General features: G+C 35.1%; 1 protein-coding gene across 1 annotated transcript; it reads right to left on the bottom strand.

Moving 5' to 3' along the window:
- Positions 1 to 22,237: 22,237 nt before the first annotated feature.
- LOC131079094 (uncharacterized) lies at positions 22,238 to 22,627 on the bottom strand. Its single transcript, XM_058016981.1, has one exon. The coding sequence runs from the start codon at positions 22,625 to 22,627 to the stop codon at positions 22,238 to 22,240; it is 390 nt and encodes a 129-aa protein (XP_057872964.1).
- Positions 22,628 to 22,981: the final 354 nt, after the last annotated feature.

The following is a 22,981-nucleotide window of genomic DNA, read 5'->3' as shown; positions in this document are numbered from 1 at the left end:
TAGGAGTTATAAATCTTGTGTGTTTAACCCTATTTGATTGGTGTAAACCCTATTATGTATTTTTGTTGTATTTTTATGAGTTTTGAGTCATTTTTGGGTCAATTGGAGGTCTAAGCCCAAATCTGGGCAAGGTTGACTAACCCTAGATCTCGTTTTCTGTGACTAAGACCCTTGATACAAAAGGGCTAAATCAGGAGACAAAAGTGCTACTTTGGGCTACAATAGCACCAGAGTTGTGACAAAAGTGCTAAAAAATGTTCAGTACATTTTTGGGCATGTTTTGGACTTCTCGGTTGATTTTCGTTGGTGGTTTTCGCTCCCATAGGCTATGTCTTGGATTATTGATGATTTTTGGGCACTGTTCTATGCTTTTATGAAGTGTTTGAATCCTATTCGGGCTCCAACAATTATTTTTGCAATTGACTATTGAGGTTTGGAAAGTTGCTCTAGCAAGAAGAATACATTCCTTGTTGAGGATGAATATGTGCAGCTCCAGCGAGAGGATATGTGTGCCTCACTGCTGAGGATTTGTGTGGTATCAATGGATTCATTTTTTGTGCCCTCTTTATGTGTTTATGTTACCATTGAGGATCTCTTAATTTTTGTGACCTCTTTATGCATGATTTAGTTCATATGGCATTTGTTGTAAGTTCATTGTATCCCTTATGATTCAGTTTACAACAATGTTGTATTTACTTTTGGATGTCTTCCTTGATGAACCTCATGTTGCATTGTGATGTATTTTGTTATGTGACACCCTATGGTTTTGGTCCATGGTAGGGAGAGTGGGTTCTTGCATGTGTGGTCCAGGGTCTTGAGCATTAGACCTCTAGGAGGGGGTCTAGACTTGTTGGAACCACATGAAGATTCTATTTGTAATTGAAAGTGATAATATTAATAATTTATTAGTGGGTTTGGGTATATAGGAATTCACTAAACAAGATAATAATTGTTTTTGTGGCCCCACCTCATAGCCTTGGAAGCGTGTGCACTCGGGATGAGCTTGGGAAGACCATTGGAGCGGTAAATCGATCTCCCTTGAATGGCTCCAAGGTTGAGATGGTTCCACATGTCTATCAGGGAGAGGCTTGGCCCCTTCTGTTGTGAGGATAGCATGTGATGACACTCTTGCCCTACATGTGTCCATTATCTATATGCCTATGTTGTTGATTATGCCTCTAGAAGTTTCATTTATTTGATTTAGCCTCGTGATGTGTTTTATAAATTATATTTATGTGTTGGAATCTTGTGGTGTCATGTTGTATCCTTTGGTTGTTAGGTGTCAAATTAGGCCTTGAGTGTGAGTTGGAACCTTATGGCATCTCCTAGCACAAGGGGTGGTTCCTTATTGGTTCCACATGGTCGGGTGGTCTGATGCCTTCTTCCATTGGGATAATCTTCTTTGATGCTAGCATGCATGGATTGGATCCTTGGATTCCTCATGTGACTATTCATTGGAGTTAATTTCTATGTTCATGGAAGAGAAGACTTTGTATCATGATGCTACGTAATTGTAAAAGAGATTATGTATTCACATGTTATGTATTTTCATATGATTGTTGATGTAATTGAGAAAGAGACATGATGTAATAGTTAGGAAAAGGTCTCCTTGTATATTCATGGATGGTGTTCAACCCAACAATAAGAATAATAAATTTAGTTGAAGTCTCAACCCAAAGTTTGGACATTCACTTGGTAAAGTCACTATTTCTATAGCTAGTGTTCATTTGATTGTCAACCCAGGGACATAATACTTGAAATGGGTCTGCACTATATATGCACTAAGTTCCTGCAACAGCTACTCTACATTACTGCAACAACTAACATTATGCGGAAAAGATAAGAAATAATTGAAACTATTGAAAGGCTACGGGAAAACTTATGCATTAACATAAATTCATTCAAGCAATACTAGCTAAGTTCAATGCTAATAAATAGAAATTACTCTGTTTTGGTTTGGCTGCAGGAACAATCAGTGGATCTATTTCTAGTGGCTGTAGGAACAGTCAATGCAAGAACCTCTACCATAGCTAAGGAAAGAAAACTAATCTTAACAAATGCACATGATCACTCACCAAGTGGGCCCCCTTGGGTGAGTGATTCCAGGCTTCCCAAAAACAACTCTAAGTTCTCAGAATAACATATTTTTTATTCATCATTCTTTGGAAGTCATTACTTGATTTAACATAAAAAAAACTCAAAAACACTTGTAAAAATTCTCTGCTCTTCTTTCTCTCTTTTCTATCTAACCTCTGAGAAGAGATGAAGAGATTATTTTAAAAGAAAACATCTACTTTAGGCAACACAGATCATGCTGAAGAGAAGAGGCGGATAACTAATCGAGAAAGGAGATAGTTGGAGTTAAGCTACAGAAAATGCGGATCTAAACCGAACCACAATCATAACATACTATGACGGTATTTACAACACCAATGTCCACTTGAGTTAGGCATCAGTAGTATCACGTGATTTCTTCTCCTATGTCGTTCCTTATGCTTTTCAACATTTTTGTTGTTCGATCTTTCAGTCATCTTCTTGAATATTTCTTCCTGCAACAGGCGTGATAGGCGAGCTTCCACCACAACATCATTTTTTCCCTACACTTCAAAATAAATAACATACAAGAACATACATACATATTTTATTTGATCAAGACATCTATTAATTTCACACATGATATTTCTCTAAACAATCTACATGGCCACAAGAATGAATAACATGGCTGCAAGAATAAACTGGCAAAGACAAAACATGTTTTAATAGGTTTAGGCTAACATTTGAAATACATATAGTAAACTTCCGATACATCATTACTATTATTTAAATCAAAATATGACAAAAGTTTAAGAGTTTTAAGGATAAAAATATGCCAATGTCTCAACTCATCATGCCCCCCAACTTTAAGATCTTGCTAATCCTCCAGCAAGAGGAAAATTTATGATTCTTGCACTAACTCTTAGGTCACCAATGGTCCCTTGACCTATTCCTCCTGAAGCTAAATTCGAGTAAAATCCTTTCATCTTTTCCAACCTGGATGATTTGGCCTCTTCTGCAACTGCTTGATAGGGCTTATCTGTAGTCTTACATCCCAATATTGGCCACATAAGAATAGGAGGCTGAAAGATCAAAGGTACCTAGTTATTGGTTTTCTCTTTGCCTAGTTGTATATATTTAGGGGCTCTTTGCATAGCTGCATGGAAATTTGGTAGTGAATGAGGTTCTCCCTGCTTCAATCCTTCTCGCAAGTTATTCCAGTGCTGAGTTAAGCCATCAATTGCAGTTGCACTTTCAGTTTGAACTAAATGCTCATATGCTTGGTATATTTCTTCCCTCATTGGCAGCACTAGATTCCTAACATCTTGCCTTACCAGCAACTTCTGCCATTCATAATAAAGAACTCTTGGCTCTTTTGCTTCCTTCCTCAATGACAATGGACAATCAAATTCGAAATCCTTGTGTACTTTGGCTTGTTCCCCCATGATGATCTCATTTTGAATCCATGACATTAAAGCTTTTATATGGATATCACCAATATATAACAAAGGATTTCACTCACTATCTGAAGCTACATCGTAGTTATATAAATAAAGTTCACATAACAATTTTTTCACAGCTGTTGGGGAAGTCTACTAAGCATCATAAAATTTCTCAGGGGTTTCTAAAGAGGGGCTAAGGTCCTTGATAATGCGGTTCAATTTGAAATTTAAATACCGCTCCCTTAAATGTAGAGCATAAACCCTTGGCAGTGCCCTACATTGCATCGATTCGGGGAACATACTAGTGATTATATCAACTTTAGCCTCTAATTCTTCAATTTTGTTATCCCTCTTTTCAATTTCTCTTTGGTGTTTGTCAATAACCCCCTGCAATCTAGCCCTCTCTATTTCCCATTGTCTATAAAATGTTAATGCAATAGATAAATTGGTTAGGGATGATGGAGGTCTAATAGGTGTTACCTTAGGCCATGGAATCTCTTCAAGAGGTTCGTCAAGCTGCTCTGCCACATATGCAAGATTTGAGACTCTATCAACATCATCTTCCTTCTGAGCTTCAAGATTTGTAGGGCTCCCTTCTTCTGATGTTTCCACTGAAATAACCTCTACCGGATCACCTGCTGTATGGGCCTTCTGGGTTTTACTCTGAGTCCTTCTCACATAAACCTTTGGAGTGGCAGCAAGAATGGTTTCTACCTATGGCTTTGCTGCAGGAGTATTTCTTTTAGACCTACGCCTCTTGGCTGCAGAAGAAACTTGAGTTGCCTATGGCTGAACCATAGGTTCTTCATCTGCATCAATTATTTCCATTTCCTTCCCTTTTATTTTAGAAGATGGTGATTCTATTTGAAAAGAAGTGGAGGGCTGCTCCACATTTGTCTCAACCATCACTTCCTCCATAATAGCCACAGCCCCTTCAACGATGAGCAATTCATTCTCTGCAAAAACTATAGGAGAAGAGGTCTCTTCTCTATTTTATTTTTCAAATATTGGCTCATCTACAACAGGAGCGTCTTAAACCCTAAACTCCAATATGTCTTTGAATACCCCCCATTCTATCTATTAAACATCTCTAAGAGAACGTTCTACAAGCAATTTAATCAAACCATGATGGCTGACAGAATGATTTCCATTCTTCCGTGTTTCTTTGGCACTTATGGAAATGAGGTGGAATAGAAAATTAGGGACATTCACTCTCCGGCCATGCCGTAAATGACTAAGCAATTTGAAATGGGGTGAATGTAAATTTGAATGCCTCCCTTCGCAAGTAATGTATTTTATTACATATAAAGCCACCTGGGGCCACTCTGCTGTTAGGGAAACCCTCCTGGTTCCTTGCTTGTCCATTGTTAGAGGTCCATATGTGGGAAGTGTAAACCCTGCTCTGGCACTTCTGGCGTCTTTTGATTCTGGAAATAATTCTCCTTCCTGCAGCAACCCTGTAACTTCAGCTATCTGCTGCGCCGTAGCAATGACCCTTAATCCTTTAACAGTAGCCTCTCCTTCATTGAATGAATGCATAAACTCTGCAGCAATTTCTTCATTATAATCCTTGATTTTTAGAAAGTAAACAATCCAACCATGTTGCCTAAAATAATTCTCACAAAGAGCATCCTGTAGCAACACATCATGGACTGTTGGATCATGGCGAATTGGATCTCCACCCATTTCTTACTCTGTTAATGTAGCAAACTCTGCAACTGAGAAACGGAGAACCAAAATATTCTACAAACTAAAAATTGAAACTTCCTTACATATCTCCAAATTTGGCGGTAGAGTTTATTACTTTCTTATGCCAAAGAATATTTTGTTAAAGAAATGATGGCAAACAATGAAATCAAGGTACCAAAAAGGACGAGTAATTACTAATTTTGGAAACCAAACCATAAAACACCCCCCCCCCCCCCAACTTACTTTGGCACGTGTCCACACAAGCTGAAAGGATTTAGGGAAGTGTATACGGATTTAGGAAAGACAATAATCATAATGAAATCATAAATGCGTAATTAAAATAAAATAAAATATGTACATACCTGCAATCGTATGAAAAGAAAGGTGAAATGGAATGAAATGACAGATAAGAAAATGAGATGGGATAACGTGGATGGAAATTTTATTTATGGAGAAGAATATTTCCATAAGACATGGAAATATTTTTGTGAAATAACATGAGGAGAATTATGAAGTGGCAAGCATGTTCACTGCAGTGGTTGCAGGAATCTTACCTCCATTACTTTGCTCAATTGCTGAAGGAACTTGATCAGTGGCTGCAAGAACCTGATCAATTGTTGCAGGAACTTTGGTTTTATCCTTTTGAACAAATTGTTGTAGGAACTCCTCTTTGTTGGCCGGCTTATGATAAAGATGCAATCTATGACCATTCACCAAAAGCTTAAACCGAACTGGGTCAATTATGGTCAAATGAACAGCTCCATTGTTGAAAACTTCCTCCATCTCATATGGACCTAACCATCTAGTTTGCAGCTTTCCCATAGTATCTTTACATCTGGAGTCATACAATATTGCCCAGTCACTGGCTTTGAACTTTTTCTCTTTGATATATTTATCATGCCACTTTGATCTCTAATTTTGTATCAGTTTTGTCTCCTGGACAACCATTTTTCTCCATTCATCCAAAGCATTCAATTGTTGAATTCATTCCTTTTGTGCTTCAGAAAGTGTCATATTTAATTGCAAAGTTGTCCTTAGAGTTTTATGCTCAAACTCAGTAGACATCATTGCTGCTTTTCCATACACCATCTTAAAAGGTGTAAAACCAATTGGTGTCTTCCAAGTTGTTATGTATGCCCAAATTTCTTTTGAAAGCCTATGAGACCAATCTTTTTTATGAACAACAACTGTCTTGGTAAGAGTAGCCTCAAGCTCCCTATTTGTAACCTCTACCTATCCATTAGCTTGTGGATGATATGGGGTAGATTTTCTGTGCCTTATATTGTATCCATTGACCAAGGCTGCAATCAATGTTGAAGTAAATTATGGGCCTTGGTCTAATATAATTTCCATTGGTACTCCATATCTTGTAAATATCTCCTCATAAAGAAACTCAGCCACCTTATTATCTCTTGCATGTGTCATGGCACGAGCCTCCACCCATTTAGTTACATAATCTGTACATACTAAAATGTAGGATTTGTCATTAGAAGGTGGATCAATTGGGCCAACAAAATCTAATCCCCATTTATCAAATAGTGCAACCAATATTTATGGATACAATGGCATCCCATCAGATTTAGTAGGTCTCCCCATGCGCTAGCATCTGTCACATTTTCTTGTATACTGTGTTGCATCCTTATATAATGTGGGCCAATAGTATCCTGTATTTAGTATTTTGAGTGTTGTTCTTTTAGCAGCAAAATGTCCTCCACATGGCTCATCATGACATGCATGCAAGATATCATATGTTTCATCTTCTCTTACACATCTTCTCATGACTTGGTCAGGTCCAGTATAAAACAAACAATCAACAATCCATGAGAAGTTAAAGCTTTTCTCTACTAAGAATCTTCTCTCTTTAGGAGAGAAATGAAGTGGCATTTTAGCAGCAGCTAAATAGTTGGCAATATCATCATACCAGGGAGTGTGGGCTTGTATAAGGAATAGATGTTCATCCAGAAAAGCATCATCTATGGCTATAGAATCTTCCTGTAACCGAAGTCTTGAAAGATAATCTGCAACCACATTGGACTTCCCTGGTTTATCAACAACTGTGATATCAAATTCCTGCATCAAGAATAACCAACAAGGTAATCTACCGGTAATTGAAGGCTTATTCATAAGATATATACTGCTAACATTTCCTTTTCAGTGACTGTGTAATTTAACTCAGGCCCTTGCATGTTCATGCTACTATAATATATTGCACTTTCCAAGTTATCAATCTTTTATCCTAATACTGCTCCTATTGCATAATCAAATGCATCTATATGAATTTGAAATGGTAAAGACCAATTCGAACCTTTAAGAACTGGTGCTTGGGCCAAAGCATGCTTAAGCTTCAAGAAAGATTCATTGCATGAAGAAGTCCATTTAAATTTCATATCCTTGGTAACTAGAGAATATAAGGGACTTGCAATTTTGCTAAAATCTTTGATAAACCTTCTATAGTATCTAGCATGACCAAGGCAACTTATTACATCTTTCTGCTTCACCAGTGCATTGATACTCTAAATGACTTCAATCTTTGCTGGGTCAACCTGTATTCCTTTTATAGAGATATGATGACCAAGGACTATTCCTTCTTGCATCATTATGAAGCACTTCTCACTGTTTAATGACAAACTATAGTCTTCACACCGTTGCGAAAAAAATTTCAGGTTCCCCAATGCTTCTTCAAATTCAGAACCATAAGTTATAAAGTCATCCATATAAATTTTCATGATGTCTTGAGAAATATTTGAAAAATATACTGATCACTACTCTTTGAAAAGTGGTTGGAGCATTACACAATCCAAAAGGAAGAACATAATATGCATATGGGCCCCAAGGACAAGTAAATATTGTCTTTTCTTGGTCCTTTAGGGCTATCTGAATCTGATTGTAACCACTGAATCCATCAAGAAATGAAAAGTATCTCTTCCCAGCTAAAGAGTTTGATACTTGATCCACAAATGGCAACGGAAAATGACCTTTTCTTGTTGCTAAGTTCAAAGCTCTATAATCAACACATACCCTCCATTTTCATCCTTTCTTAGGAACTATTACCAAAGGTGACACCCATTGGCTATTAGAGATAGGATAGATAAACCCAGCCTTTAACAACTTCTACAGTTCCTCTTTAACTATTTCTTTTAATGCCGGATTGATTCTTCTTTGTGGTTGTCTGAGTGGGCAACATTCTTCTTTTATATAAATACGGTGGGTGCAAACTGTTGGATCTATTCCATGCATTTCCTCGTAATCCCATGCAAAGGCATGTTTATGACATTTAAGCAAGTCCACGAGTGCTACCTTTTGAGTATTTGAAATATCACTATTGATATTCAAATATTTATTCAAAACAACTTCTATTTTGATAGTAAGATCAATCTAGGATATATCAGAAAAATAAGTACAGACTTCCAGTGGTAACAAGTATGCAATATATCAGTGGCTACAGGAAAGTCTAAATCTGCAATATTTGGTACCAACTCATACAATTGTTGTTCTTGTGTCAACTTATTTGTCAGAATTTTATAAAGAATGGAGTCTTCATCATGTAATTGCATGAATGACCCTTGATTAATCATCATAAGATGATTAATAGAGTCAACTCCCTCATATTGTTCTCCCAGAGTAGGCCAAACGACTTGTTGTTGATCAAACTGGGGTTGTTTAGGAGAATACAAAGCTAGTGTTTTTGTAGAGTTCCCATCTGAAATAGTCATATCCCCTGATCTACATCCAATATATGCATCAGTCGTGGCAAGCCAAGGTCTTCCCAAAATCACCAGATATTCTCCCAGTGTTGCCTTTGGAGACAGAATCATAAAGTCTGCAGGGTATTCCTAGGAATTCAAAATAACAACCACATCTTCAATCATACCATCAGGTCACAACGTAGAGCTATCAGCAAGCTGTAGAACTGTGGGTCGGCGTTAGACTATTAATTTCAAGCTGCTGCATTACTTCTCTTGTCATCACATTAATGGCTTCCCCTAAATCAACTAAAACATTCCTTATATGACTGCCATTAATGACTATACTCACAACAGGACTACCTGGATCAGAATATTTAGGAATTGAAACCTTTCCTAACATAATATCTACCAGTTGACCCATCACATGCACTGTTTGCAGATCCTTCTTCTTCCTGCCAGGTTTTTTTAGACATGCCTCTCTAAGTGCCTTACTGTATATAGGAACATCTTTTATTACTTGCAACAATGGAATTTTAACACAGACATGTTTCAGTTGATCTATGATATCAAAACCTTGCTCATGTTCTGTAAGAACTTCCTTTTCTAGAAATCTCTAGGGAAATGGTGGTAATCTCTTCTTCTGAGGTATTAGGGCTGTCGGATTAGAGATTTCTTGTTCTTCTTATACCTTAGTGATAATTGGAGGAGATGGATTAGGCAGAGTTGTCCTGGATCGGAGGTGAATATCACTTATAGATAGAGAATAGGTTGGGTATTGATTAGGGTTAGCTAAATAAGCTTGTTGTTATTGCTGAGATTTAATATTAGGATTTGGCATTGGTTGAGTGGGAAATTGCATTGGTTTAGGTGGGACAACAGTGGCTATAGGGGGAGGCATTATTGCAAGTGGTTGTGGTTGCTGAATAGGTTGTTGATAACCAGAAGATTGGGTAGTCCTTGGTTGACTCCCCCTCCATTGAGGAGTAGGTTGCCAATTCCCTTGAAACTGGATCCCTTGGTCCTGAGGTGGATACCAATTTCCCTGTGGCTGCTACCACTGTGGCATTTGATTAGAAAAATGCTACACTTGGCCTTGAGAACCATACCAGTTTGGATAATTACCAAAATTTTGAGCATATGGTAATTTCCATTGATTATTTGGTACATAAGAATTTCCACTATAACCAGAAAAAGAAAGTGGATCTGGAGGCATACCTTTTCTTTGGAAAATTGGCCTTCTTTGAGCAACATAGAAAACTTTCTCATCCTAACTTTGTATTGGCTTGTAGTCATGAACCTCAAGATTTGCAACCATTTTACATTTGCAGTCCTTTTTCTGTTGTCTACAATGAGGGCAAAATTCTGCAAGAAATGCATCAGCTTCTTCATGCTTCTTCTTAGCTGAGAGTGTATCCAACTGAGTAGCCATATTTTTTATGATGTCCTCCTTAAATTCCTTTAACAAATGGCTAAGCTCCATTCTAGAAACTCCAGTACCAGATGCTGATGAAGGCGCTCCTAGCTTGAAACACCTGTTCTTTTTAGAAACGGATCTAGAATACTTCTTACAAATTTGTCCTATTTCATTCCACGTGGACTGTGTAATGTCACCTCCTCCCATAAGATCCAAAGAATCAGTGCATTTATCACCGATTCCCCTCAAAAATATCAACTTGAGGGACTCTTCATTTAGAGTACTATGCTTGGACTTTTTGACACTAAACAAAAACCTTTCCAGATAATCTTCAAGACTCTCATCTTCTTTCTGTGTCATTCTAAAGATATAATCCCCATGATGATCAATGCCTCTACAATAATCTTTATACTTTACAAGAAACAATTGTTTCATCTCATCCCATGTATTAATTATGCTACTACCCAAGCTCATAAACCATCTTAAAGATGATTCCTTCAAAGTGGCAGGAAATATTTTGAGTCTATGGGCATCTATAGTATAATCAAAACTCCTACAGAGAACATCAAACTCAAACAGAAATGTGTCTAGATCCTCTGTCACTAATCCATAGAATTTAGGGAGGGAAGAAGCTGGAATGTTCTTGAGATTAGTATTATCATGCTAATCAGATATGGGGAACTCAAATGTTGGGTCCAAAGGTGGTGGTGGTGGATTATTTCCACCAAGAGGTGGGTTTCCTTGCATTGGACTTGTGGGGGGAGTTACTATATGAAATTATTCTTCTAAGGGTCCAAAGAGGAACTGAAGACTTCCTTCTGGAAATTCAGATTTAGGGTGGTTCAAATTCTTTGGGGTTTGATAAAGTTCAGCTAAAGGATTTATATATGGGGAATTAATTTTTGCATGATTAGGATGACTGGGCAAAAATCTACCTAGAATATCTCTTCTTCACCTATGCATGCAAATTCATGAATTTTTCTTGAACAATCAGGTTTGCCAGAAAAACAATTAATTGAAAACTGAAAAGACAATAACAATAACAGGTTCTTAGTTTGACACCATCCCCGACAACGATGCCAAAAATGTTAAACCCAACAATAAGAATAATAACTCTAGTTGAAGTCTCAACCCAAAGTTTGGACATTCACTTGGTAAAGTCATTATTTCTATAGCTAGTGTTCATTTGATTGTCAACCCAGGGACATAACACTTGAAATGGGTCTGCACTATATATGCACTAAGTTCCTGCAACAGCTACTCTGCATTACTGCAACAACTAACATTATGCGGAAAAGATAAGCAAGAATTGAAACTATTTAAAGGCTACAGGAAAACTTCTGCATTAACATAAATTCATTCAAGCAATACTGGCTAAGTTCAATGCTGATAAATAGAAATTACTCTATTGTGGTTTGGCTGCAGGAACAGTCAGTGGATCTGTTTCCAGTGGTTGCAGGAATAGTCAATGCAAGAACGTCTACTGCAGCTAAGGAAAGAAAACTAATCTTAATAAATGCATAGGAACACTCACCAAGTGGGCCCCCTTGGGTGAGTGATTCCAGGCTTCCCAAAAACAACTCTAAGTGCTTATAATAACATATTTTTTATTCATCATTCTTTGGAAGTCATTACATGATTTAACATAAAAAGAAACTCAAAAACACTTGTAAAAATTCTCTGCTCTGCTTCCTCTCTTTTCTATCTAACCTCTAAGAAGAGATGAAGAGCTTATTTTAAAAGAAAACATCTACTTTAGACAACGCAGATCACGCCAAAGAGAAGAGGCGGATAACTAATCGAGAAAGGAGATAGTTGGAGTTAAGCTACGAAAAATGTGGATCTAAACTGAACCACAGTCATAACATACTATGGCGGTATTTACAACACTGATGTCCACTTGAGTTAGACATCAGTAGTATCGTGTGATTGCTTCTTCTATGTCATTCCTTACACTTTTCAGCATTTATGTTGTTCGATCTTTCAGTCATCTTCTTGAATATCTTTTCCTGCAATAGGCATGATAGGAGAGCTTCCACCACAACATCGTTTATTCCCTACACTTTAAAAGAAATAACATACAAGAACATACATACATGTTTTATTTAATCAGGAATCTATTAATTTCACACATGATATTGCCCTAAACAATCTGCATGGCAACTGGAATGAATAACATGGCTACGGGAATAAACTGACAAAGACAAAACATGTTTTAATAGGTTCAGGCTAACATCTGAAATACATATAGTAAACTTCTGATACATCATTACTATTATGTAAATCAAAATATGACAAAAGCTCAAGAATTCTAAGGATAAAAATATGCCAATGTCTCAACTCATCAGATGGTTTGGATATCCAATATGTAAATATAGACTATAGCTTTAAGTGAATGGAAGAGTAGTATTTATACAATCACATTGTGTTGATTTTCCATGATGAATGTGTATATGTATTAGCTTATGGAGTTAAAATTTGAAGGGTAGTAGTTGCTATTATAAATTTGGTTATAATAATGGGAATCATTTAGGTGTGAAGGTTAGAATTATATAAAAGACTAAGCTTCTTGTCTTAGAAAATTAGTGCTAAAGTTTAAAGAATGCTCTAGTTTTATTAAAGAGAATGGCTATGTTACTTATGTTGCTTTTGTAGTGTATGAAATAAAGGATATTATGAGTGTTTGATTTGTTGATTTCTAATAGTGTGAAAGGACATGGTATGTAATTAGATTATGCTTATGTGTTAAATATTTGATATAGTTGAATGGAAAGTAAATGGATGGAATGTATGATTATATTATGATGTCTAAATGGTTATGTGATGAGTTGGTTTTATGTCAAGTAGTGACGTTGAGATACCCTAAGGAAAGGTTATGCATTGTATAGTCTTATTATGGGGTTAAGTTAATGAGTGAATGTTTATTCTTCTTGCGTAGTATGATTCATGTTTATGCTTTTGTATTCATGTAAATAGTTAATGATGCAATGATGTCATGTTAGCAGCAAGACTGAGAGGGGGGGTGAATCAGTCTTCACCGGATCTCAACAGATTAAACTTCAAAACATAAAATATTAAATAGCAGTAAAAGATAGATAAGAAAATTAACAGTACAACACATAAGACCAATATTTTGACGTGGAAAACTTGGTTAAGGGAAAAACCACAGTGGGAACCTACCCATAGTAAGATGATACTCTTCAGTAGTATGTGAAAATATTACAATGGGGAATGCACATGCATTTAGGCACACTGCCTAGAGCTCACTGCTCAAAAGATATATGCCCAGAAGGCTACAACCCTCATGAAAGTCTCACTGACTTACAATATGATTCAGACTACAATCCGGAAGGAACGAACTGCAATGATAACATCTACAAATGCTTGATGACAGCTTCGGTTAAGCACAGTTGTCTGCTTTGCAACACCAAACATACCTCAAAATGATATATCCTTGTTCACACATTTACCTCTCTCTGATAATGCAGACATAATGCCGACACCTAAATTACACAAGTATATCACCTATATATACAAATCATCAACCTTGATAACAAGGTCGGCTAAACCCTCAACCCTCAACTCATAATTACAAAAATTATATTACACAATACAAAGATCGACCACCAGACCAATATTATGATTTACATTACATATAATGGACCTAATTCATATTGTCAAATGATTACATCCACCGGAAATCCCACCAAGATCAACCGCAACACGCTGCACCACCAGAAATACTACATAACACGCAAATCATCACTGGTTCATAGAAATAACCAAAAAATCGCACAGCGATCAATGCAGATCATCAAAAAAAATAGGACATGACTAGGAAACACCAGCAATTGGAACAGTTGCACCAATACCTCTTTTAAAATCTTCATCGGTCAACATCTCAAAGCTCAAGAACACAACCAATCAACAACTGTCACAAGGAAAGATAACTTTCATAGCACCAAATCACAAACCATCTGAAATGAAGATACGCAAGATCATCCCAAACAATAATCCAAAGTCTCAGCACAATATCTGATCACACTGGAATATATCGAAGGAAATACTGAATTCTGCAAAACAGTGATCAACTCAACCAAACTACAAAACCAGACCAAAAACTCTTCCCAAACTCACCAGAATAACTCACAGGAATATGTTGATATCAATGACAACAATATATCCTACAAGCAACAATGAACAACCAAATCCAATAATCTCCCCCTTTGGCATTGATGACAACATATGAATGTGAAAAAGAGTCGATGCAAAGAAAGAAGATATCACCAACAAACTCCCCCTAAGATCAAGATAGATAAAATAGTTTTTAACATGATCTCTCTCCCCCTTTGACAACAATTCCAAAGATCACCAAAACAGAAAACCAAAATCTCTCCCATAATAGAAACATGAATCTCTCCCCCCTGGGATATACAACCAAATCAATAGACTACTCCAGCAGAGGACCAACACCAACTCATCAATCCAGATAAAATAATAAGTCTCTGAATTTTATTGGATTGATGCAACTCAATGCATCTAGTTCTCATCAGGAGGGGTGGATACCCCTAAGTTGTCTCTCAAATAGACAAATGTATCTACAGGCAAATTCTTAGTGAAAATATCAACAATTTTGTTCCTTTGTAGATACATATTCCAACTTCACCTTCTGTTCACTGACTTGCTCTCTCAAGTAATTATATTTGATTGATATATGCTTTGTTTTTTAATGTTGCACCAGATTCTTTGACATGTTTATAGCACTGGAATTATCACAGTATATAACAATAGGCTCATCATAAATAACTCTAATATCTTTTAACATTTGCTTCATCCAAACTATCTGAATGCAATTATTGGCAGCAACAATGTACTCAGCTTCAGCAATAGATAAAGATATTGAATCTTGTTTCTTGCTAGCCCATGAAACCAACTTATTACCTAAAAAGAATGCTCCACCGGTAGTACTCTTCTAGTCATCAACATCACCTGCCCAATTTGCATCAGTGTAAGCACACAACATGAAATCATCATTCTTTGGATACCATAAACCACAATCTTCAGTTCCCTTTAGATATCTGAATATTCTTTTAACAATAGTGACTCTCCTTCAGATCAACTTGATATCTAGCAGCCATACACACAACATGCATAATGTCAGGCCTATTCTGAGTGAGATATAGCAGTCAACCAACCATAGATCTGTACAAACTCTAATTAGCTTTAGGAGATTCATCATTTTTAGACAATTTACAACCAGTCACCATAGAGGTTCTAACCAGTTTGGAATCATCTAGCCCAAACTTCTTCAACAATTCCTTCACATACTTAGTTTGAGATACAAATATACCTTTTCCTATCTGTGCAATTTGCAAATCTAAGAAAAATTTCATTTCACCAATCATAGACATCTCAAATTATTTTTGCATGTCACCGACAATCTTCATACTCATATCATCATCACCAGCAAAGATAATGTCATCAACAAAGACTTCAACAATCAAAATGTTATCATTTTCAATCTTAAAGTACATATTACTATCGGTAGCACCTTTGATATATCCCAAATTTAGCAAGTATTTGTCTAATCTAGCATACTAGGCTCTAGGAGCTTGTTTTAATCCATAAAGTGCTTTTTTCAACTTACATACCATGTCTCCATCATCTGACAGTGAAAATCCATTAGGTTGTTCAATGTAGACTTCTTCTAAATCACCATTCAAAAATGCAAATTTGACATCCGTCTGATATACCTTGAAATCTTTATAAGCAGCATAAGTAAGAAACAATCTAACAACTTCAATTCTGGCAACTGAAACAAAATTTCTTCCCAAACTCATCGGAATAACTCACAGGAATATGTTGACATCAATGACAACAACATATCCTAGCAGTAGCAATGAACAACCAAATCCAACAATCTCCCCAATAATTCAACAGTTCAATGGTAGTAATGTTGTGCTCTAGATGTTAGTGTCTGTTTTGTTATGAAGATTAATCTAAGAAAAAAATTATCTCCTTTTTGTTAGTAGATTTTGGTTTATTTCTCTAAGGTATTTTGGTGGGCATTACAGTTGGTTTGACTTTATTTCCCAGGTAATGTACCTTCTCAAATCTTGTTTAATTATCTTAAATGAATACACTTTTAATAAACTTTGACTTCTCAAGTTGAACATAAAGCAAGAACAAGTTGTATATGTGAAGTATGAGAACTTTGGAATAATAGTGTAGGAGATATAAAGCAGGGAACTTATAGGTCTATTTGGTTACAAATTAATTTAGGATCACCTAGCCAATGTTTGAATTTAATATTTCATTTATGGATCTAGTCTTTTTGAATAATTTTGAATTAAAAGCTTCCAAATATTGATGTAGAGTGATTCATGGTCGAAAATATCTCAAAGTGATTTATAAAAATTGTAAGTAAACAAATCACAACATGGTGCTTTATCATTGGCCATGCTTAGAATTACTTCAAATAGGGCATCAAGGAAAGTAACTAGTCTGGGGTCACTAATTGAGAGTCATGAAAATTCAACACAACATCAAGGTATTATTGAATGGATTTCTCTTGTGTCTAAGAAGGATATTTCACTTGAAATTTTTATAGTGTTGAACAAAGGCTTGCTACACGTTAGGTATTTTAGTCAAATGCCTAGTTCCTCATTAATGGATTAATTTTTTTATGCAACATTCCTAGCACAAAGGGTTTTAAATTTTTCTTTAGAAACATTATTACCAACCTTTAATTAATGAAACCTAGTTTTGATTTGTGCACTTCATGCATTGTGTGTATCTAAAATCTAAAACTCATAGTGTAACTTTTCCACCTAGAGTTGTACTGACTAAGGGATGATATTTGATATCTATAAAAACATGACTAATATTTTAGCTCATAGCAACATATGACTTGTAACATACACAACCCAATCAATGGTCATAGATATACACTTATTAGTGGAATATATCTACCAAACAATTCAGTTGTTATCACTCTATAGATGTGGCACAAGGTTTTAAACATGTAAATGTGCACAAATGTGAGACCATATTGGATGAGAGATATTTTCAATGAAAAATTAATTTTCTCAATCTTTGGCTTAAATTTAAAATTTTACTCAACTTGGAATTGGATTAGAAAGTTATTGGAATACTTAGCATCTAATGATGAATTCATTAGGGGGGAATAAAAAGTAACTAAAAAGAAGTATGATTGAGAAGAAATCTCAACTCTATCAAGACTCTTGAAAACCTTTTAGTTCTATGGTGGAGACCACACCACTATAACATGTATCGAGGATTCCTTTTATTGATCTAAATTGGGATCATAATAAGCAAATTTATTGCACATAAAAATCCATGTCCTCTCTCTCATGTCTAAATCACATTAGGAGAAACCTCTCTTTATGTATTGCTATCTCAACTATTTAAGTTGCCAATAAGATCCATTATGCATTAGCCAACTTTTTGACAAGCCAACAACAAATTTGAGCTATTTCAACTATGCCATTTGATGCATAAATAGCCCAATTATTAATTTTTAATTTTGAGAATTACTCACAAGGCCTAATTGGATAGGTCACATCCATGATCATACGATGTATCTACCATATTTGAGAAGCAACTAAACCCCCATATCCCTACTCCTTATTACTATTGAAAATTAAACTATTTGGTCATATGACACGATGACATGATATTCTAGGGATATATTGTTGGATTCTAACCCTTGAAAAATATAATTATTTTTCAAAATCTTCAAATTTATTTGGTGTGAAATTACTAACTTAAAATGATCACTAATTTTTTGGTACTACTCACTTTTAAGTGAAGATGTGATTTGGGCTAGATAAGAATACCTAAGTGAATACAAGGTTGTAAATTGACATTTAAATCCTTTGAAGAAAAAACATAAGTTGTGACATTTTTTTTTTTAATACTATTGTTTCCTAACCTCTAAGTAGAGGTTTCTCCGATGGCATGAATCACCTCTTGAATGGGCTCCACTACACTAATTAATTGACTTTCTCAATGGTAAAAGTGTCGCAGCCAATAATAAAAATTAACGAATTTCTTGGAGAACCATTAATGGCACTGAAGTTGGGGCTAAAGCTTTAGAAGCATTGTAGACAACCTTTTAGCCACCAACTAAAATACATCCTTTCTCACTTTTTATTAATTAGGTGATTCCATTTTTTACTTGGTTTTGGATGTAGTAAATGAGAAATATTGAATCTTGTGATTAGAAGATTGACCAGAAAAAGAAAGTACTTTTAAAACAATTGATGCATAACACATGTAATAAAATTGGATTCCAATAGACTCCTTGGGACAATTTGAAAAAAAAATTCAACACAAGTGACTCTTTGAGGAATACTAGACTCCGCTAAAGGCTAGCAAGGAAAAGTTACTTGATAAATTCAATGTATATAAGGACCTTGAGAGCTTCTTATTTAACACAACAAAATTGTGAGTCTTAGGGGGAATAAAAGAAATGAGCTACAAACATACCGAGGTCCTTGCTTGAAGGTGGCAAAAACTTGATTGGATTCAACAAAATGAAACAAAAATACCCCTTAGTCAAAATTTAAAGTACATCTAATCTAACTCCACTTGACACGTAGGATGTATTCACACAAATTTGAAGGAAGATTTTTGAGGGGATTCTATCCATAAAATGTCCTATGAAAATGCAACATTAAATCCATTTTCTTGTTTTTATCAAAAATTAAAATAGAGAACATAACACTTGGAAGATTGTTAGAAACTTCACATTATGAAAAAACTTGCGAATGAATTTTCTAGGTTTCTTCATCAACAATACAATCCTTAAACTCTAGAAGGTCTACAAATTAAATATTACAACTACCAAATCTAAAAGCTTTATAGAGGCAAGGTATTGTCTTAAAAAAAAAAAAACCTACATAAATTGTAATATATGTAATAAATTTAAATTAAATCCTTAACATATATATAAAGAAATAATGTAATAAATAAGGGAGGACAAATAATCTCACAAGGATCATCGAATTGAATTGATCTTTTCAACAATAAGTTTCATCTTGCAATAAGGCTTTTGAAAGCATGATTCCGGGTAGTATCTTAACCTTGGAGGATGATTTTTGGAGATGGATCTCATTCTTGCAAGTTAAACTTATTTCATAATTTCCTACTGAGGTAGCATATCATAGGTCTTTGATTTGCCAACAATTTAAAGCTTGTTGTAAATTTGACTTGCTATGAAGAGTTTTGAAAGCTTTTTGTTTTATGGTACATGAATGATATATTTGAATATGAAGATGCAACAATCATGCATATGAAGATGAACTTAATTGGTTCTTGGAGGGAGAGGTTTAAATTTTATTTTTTTAATTTTTTAGGAAATTAAAAATAAGTGCATAGATACATATGATTAGAACATAAGTAAGAAGATTGTAGATGGAAATTGAAACATAAGAGTGAGATAAAGGGTAAGCACATAGGAATGTGCAATCGTAAGAATAAAGTAAGACATTAATATGAATGTGGATGTGATAAAATTCTAGGATAAGATGAATGTATAAAAGTGCCCATGAAAGTTAAGCTTCATATGAAGCATACCTATAGACATGTCAAAGACATCCATTTTACATACTTTTACATACCTTGCATGCACAAACATAAAAAGATATCATAAGCTTTTGCTAGTGTCATATTCCTTGCCATATGCATGATAGGGATATCAATTAATACATAAATAAAAAATTTGGTGGAAGGAGAGGGCTGGATGAGGAGACTACATCAAGGTATGGACGATATTCATTTCCATGATCCTAGTGAAAGGAACAAATTAAATGTGAAGCATGGAAGTAACCTGCCATGCCATTAAAGAAACATGACGTCCATCTATAGAGAAGCACAACAACCTTGAATAATTGAAGTAGACTTAAATAGGTAGGCACATGTATGGATGTCCACCAAAGTATTAAGGATGGAGCATTTTGTGATAAATTGATGCAATCTTAACAAAAGAAAGCATACTTCCGGTCTCCATGCCATTAAAGAAACATGACGCCCATCTATAGAGAAGCACAACAACCTTGAATATTCAAAGTAAACTTAAATAGTTAAGCACGTGTATGGATGTCCACCAAAGTATCCAGAAGATAAGATTTTGTGATAAATTGATGCAATCTTAACAAAAGAAAACATATAGTGTGCAAGTTGCAGAATACAATGTTTACAACTTTGTCAACCATTTCAAAGGATGGCAGGTCAAGAGTTCAGATAAACAACATTCCACTTCATCCTTAATAATAAAACTCATAGTTACTACGGTATATATCTTATAAATAATCTATATAAAAAACATCAATAGTTATCTGCAAAATACAATATATTTACACCATGTCAAGAATGATAGATCAAGAATTCAGAGAAACAACTTTCCCTTCATCCTTAATAATAAAACTAATAATTATTAATTTTGCCTATAGCTAATTTTAGATAGCAGATCAGACGATTTCTTTGTGGTGGTTAAAACACACACCATATCTATCAGTATCACCATGCATGTAATTCAAGAAAATAGTAGAATTTAAACATATAATTGAAAAACATTTCTTCAACAATGCCTGTGTTTTTGAGACGTTCCCCACCTCTATAATGAGCATACATTCAGGTTGGTTTGTATGTTATTTTACATGGTTAATTGAGCTTAAATCTAACCAATTTAGAAGGCGTTTCTTTTGAGTTTACTTAGACAAATTCAATAAACAGCATCATAATAACTTTTCATAAAATTAAACGCAGAGGGATGATCCAATTAGATGAAAATCTCTACTTACTGACAACCCAAATAGGGTTCATTGATGGGCTAGAATTACAATTCCATTTAACTGACAGTGTAAATCAATTCCATTCAACAAGTTATAATTAATCTGGCAGAGAGATTGTATGAATTTAGGGCAAATCCCTTGAACACACTAAATCTGTGTGTGAAGGGAAAGTTTTTTATAATCTATTAAGCAAAATCTTAGAGTCATGTAATTTCCAGTCTATGATGTTCAATTTTTTTCTTTTGGTTTAAACTGTGTGTGAAATCGATTCAGATAAAAAAAACTCATATAATATGATCTGAAACATTGATGATAAAAAGATTTCACACAAAATTAAAACCAGAAAAAAAAAAATCTAAGCAAAATCTTAGCCAATGCAAATATTCTTTAAAACCTAATCCAGCTCCTGAAAAGCATAGAATCACATTATACTTGCCATCAGACTCACTGTAACATCTGGACCACAATACATTTCAACCCACCTCACAAAATACATTGGCAGTCCTGAAACACACTTACACAACCATTTGAAATTCTATTTTTTCATATCTGAAAAGACTTTAAAAAACCTCGTTTCTAAGGCTAGGTAGTTATTGAAACAAAAACTTCTTTTATCTATCACAGTTTTCTTCATCAATATGTCTTACTGAATTCTAACCATTGACTACCCAGAAAAATTACATTCCATAAGTTCAAAAGATAATCTTTACATATAACATTCCATAATTTTAAAAGACAATCTGTACATACATCTTACCTAAATTCTAACTATTGACTACCCAAAAGACTACATTCCATGAGTTCAAAAGATAATCTGTACATATAACATTCCATAAGTTCAAAAAGATAATCTCTACATACATCTTATGAATCTGTTAGGAAATTCACATGATAGGAAACTCAGGGAATTCTATTTCTACATACATGAGAACACTTCAAAAAATAAGTTCAACTGCTAGGTAGTGCATAGATACTGACTTCCTTTGTCTATCACAGTTTTCTTCATCAATATATCTTATCTAAATTCTAACTATTGACTACCCAAAAAAACACACATTCCATAAGTTCAAATGATAATCTGTACATATATCTTTCCTGTTTACACTACATATATGTTCTATAATCTAAGGTCCTGTGACAAAAACTAACTTTAACCTAGCCATTGACATGGGAGCCAATGAATTTACTGACAGCCTTTGTTCCTTCTGAAACAGCATGTTTGGCCAGCTCTCCAGGTAGAACCAGTCTCACAGCAGTCTGAATCTCCCTAGCAGTAATAGTGTTCTTCTTGTTATAACGAGCCAGCTTGGAAGCCTCCATGACCACCCTCTCAAACAGATCATTCACAAAGCTGTTCATAATACCCATTGCATTGAATGAAATTCCCATATCTGGGTGCACCTGCTTCATCACTCTGTAAATGAATATCTTGTATGTTTCACCTGATTGCAGGTTTTTCCTTCCTCTCCTCCCATTCTTAAGTTTGCCCGGTTTCTTAACTGCAAAATTCTCTTTAGTTTTCCCAGCCCCACTAGAACTAGCCATTCTCAGCAGATGATGAATTCCCAGTTTTCACATTGTAGACTTTATAACATCTTGGAATGATAGCCATGGAAAGGCCAACTATTTTTGCAGTAGTTTTAGTTTTGTAATGATTAAATCGGATTTAACTTGTAATAATGAAGCAGACGCCCATTGTACTTGAGCTGCTTTTGGACTGTGTGGAATAGACGTTCATATTAGGGTTTGTAAGGAAACACTTATTGCCAGGGTATGGGAAGGCTTTGTAATCATTGGATGACATTTATTTCACGTGGGGTTTGTGATTCTGATTCAACATTAGGAGATTTCAAGGTACAAAATGTTTATTATTAAATAATAAAAAGCTGTTTACACTAA

The sequence above is a fragment of the Cryptomeria japonica genome, chromosome 4, assembly GCF_030272615.1.
Source record: "Cryptomeria japonica chromosome 4, Sugi_1.0, whole genome shotgun sequence".
NCBI classification, from domain to species: domain Eukaryota; kingdom Viridiplantae; phylum Streptophyta; class Pinopsida; order Cupressales; family Cupressaceae; genus Cryptomeria; species Cryptomeria japonica.
Note: the sequence above shows the minus strand (reverse complement) of the source record. Positions and strands in the feature narration are given on the sequence as shown.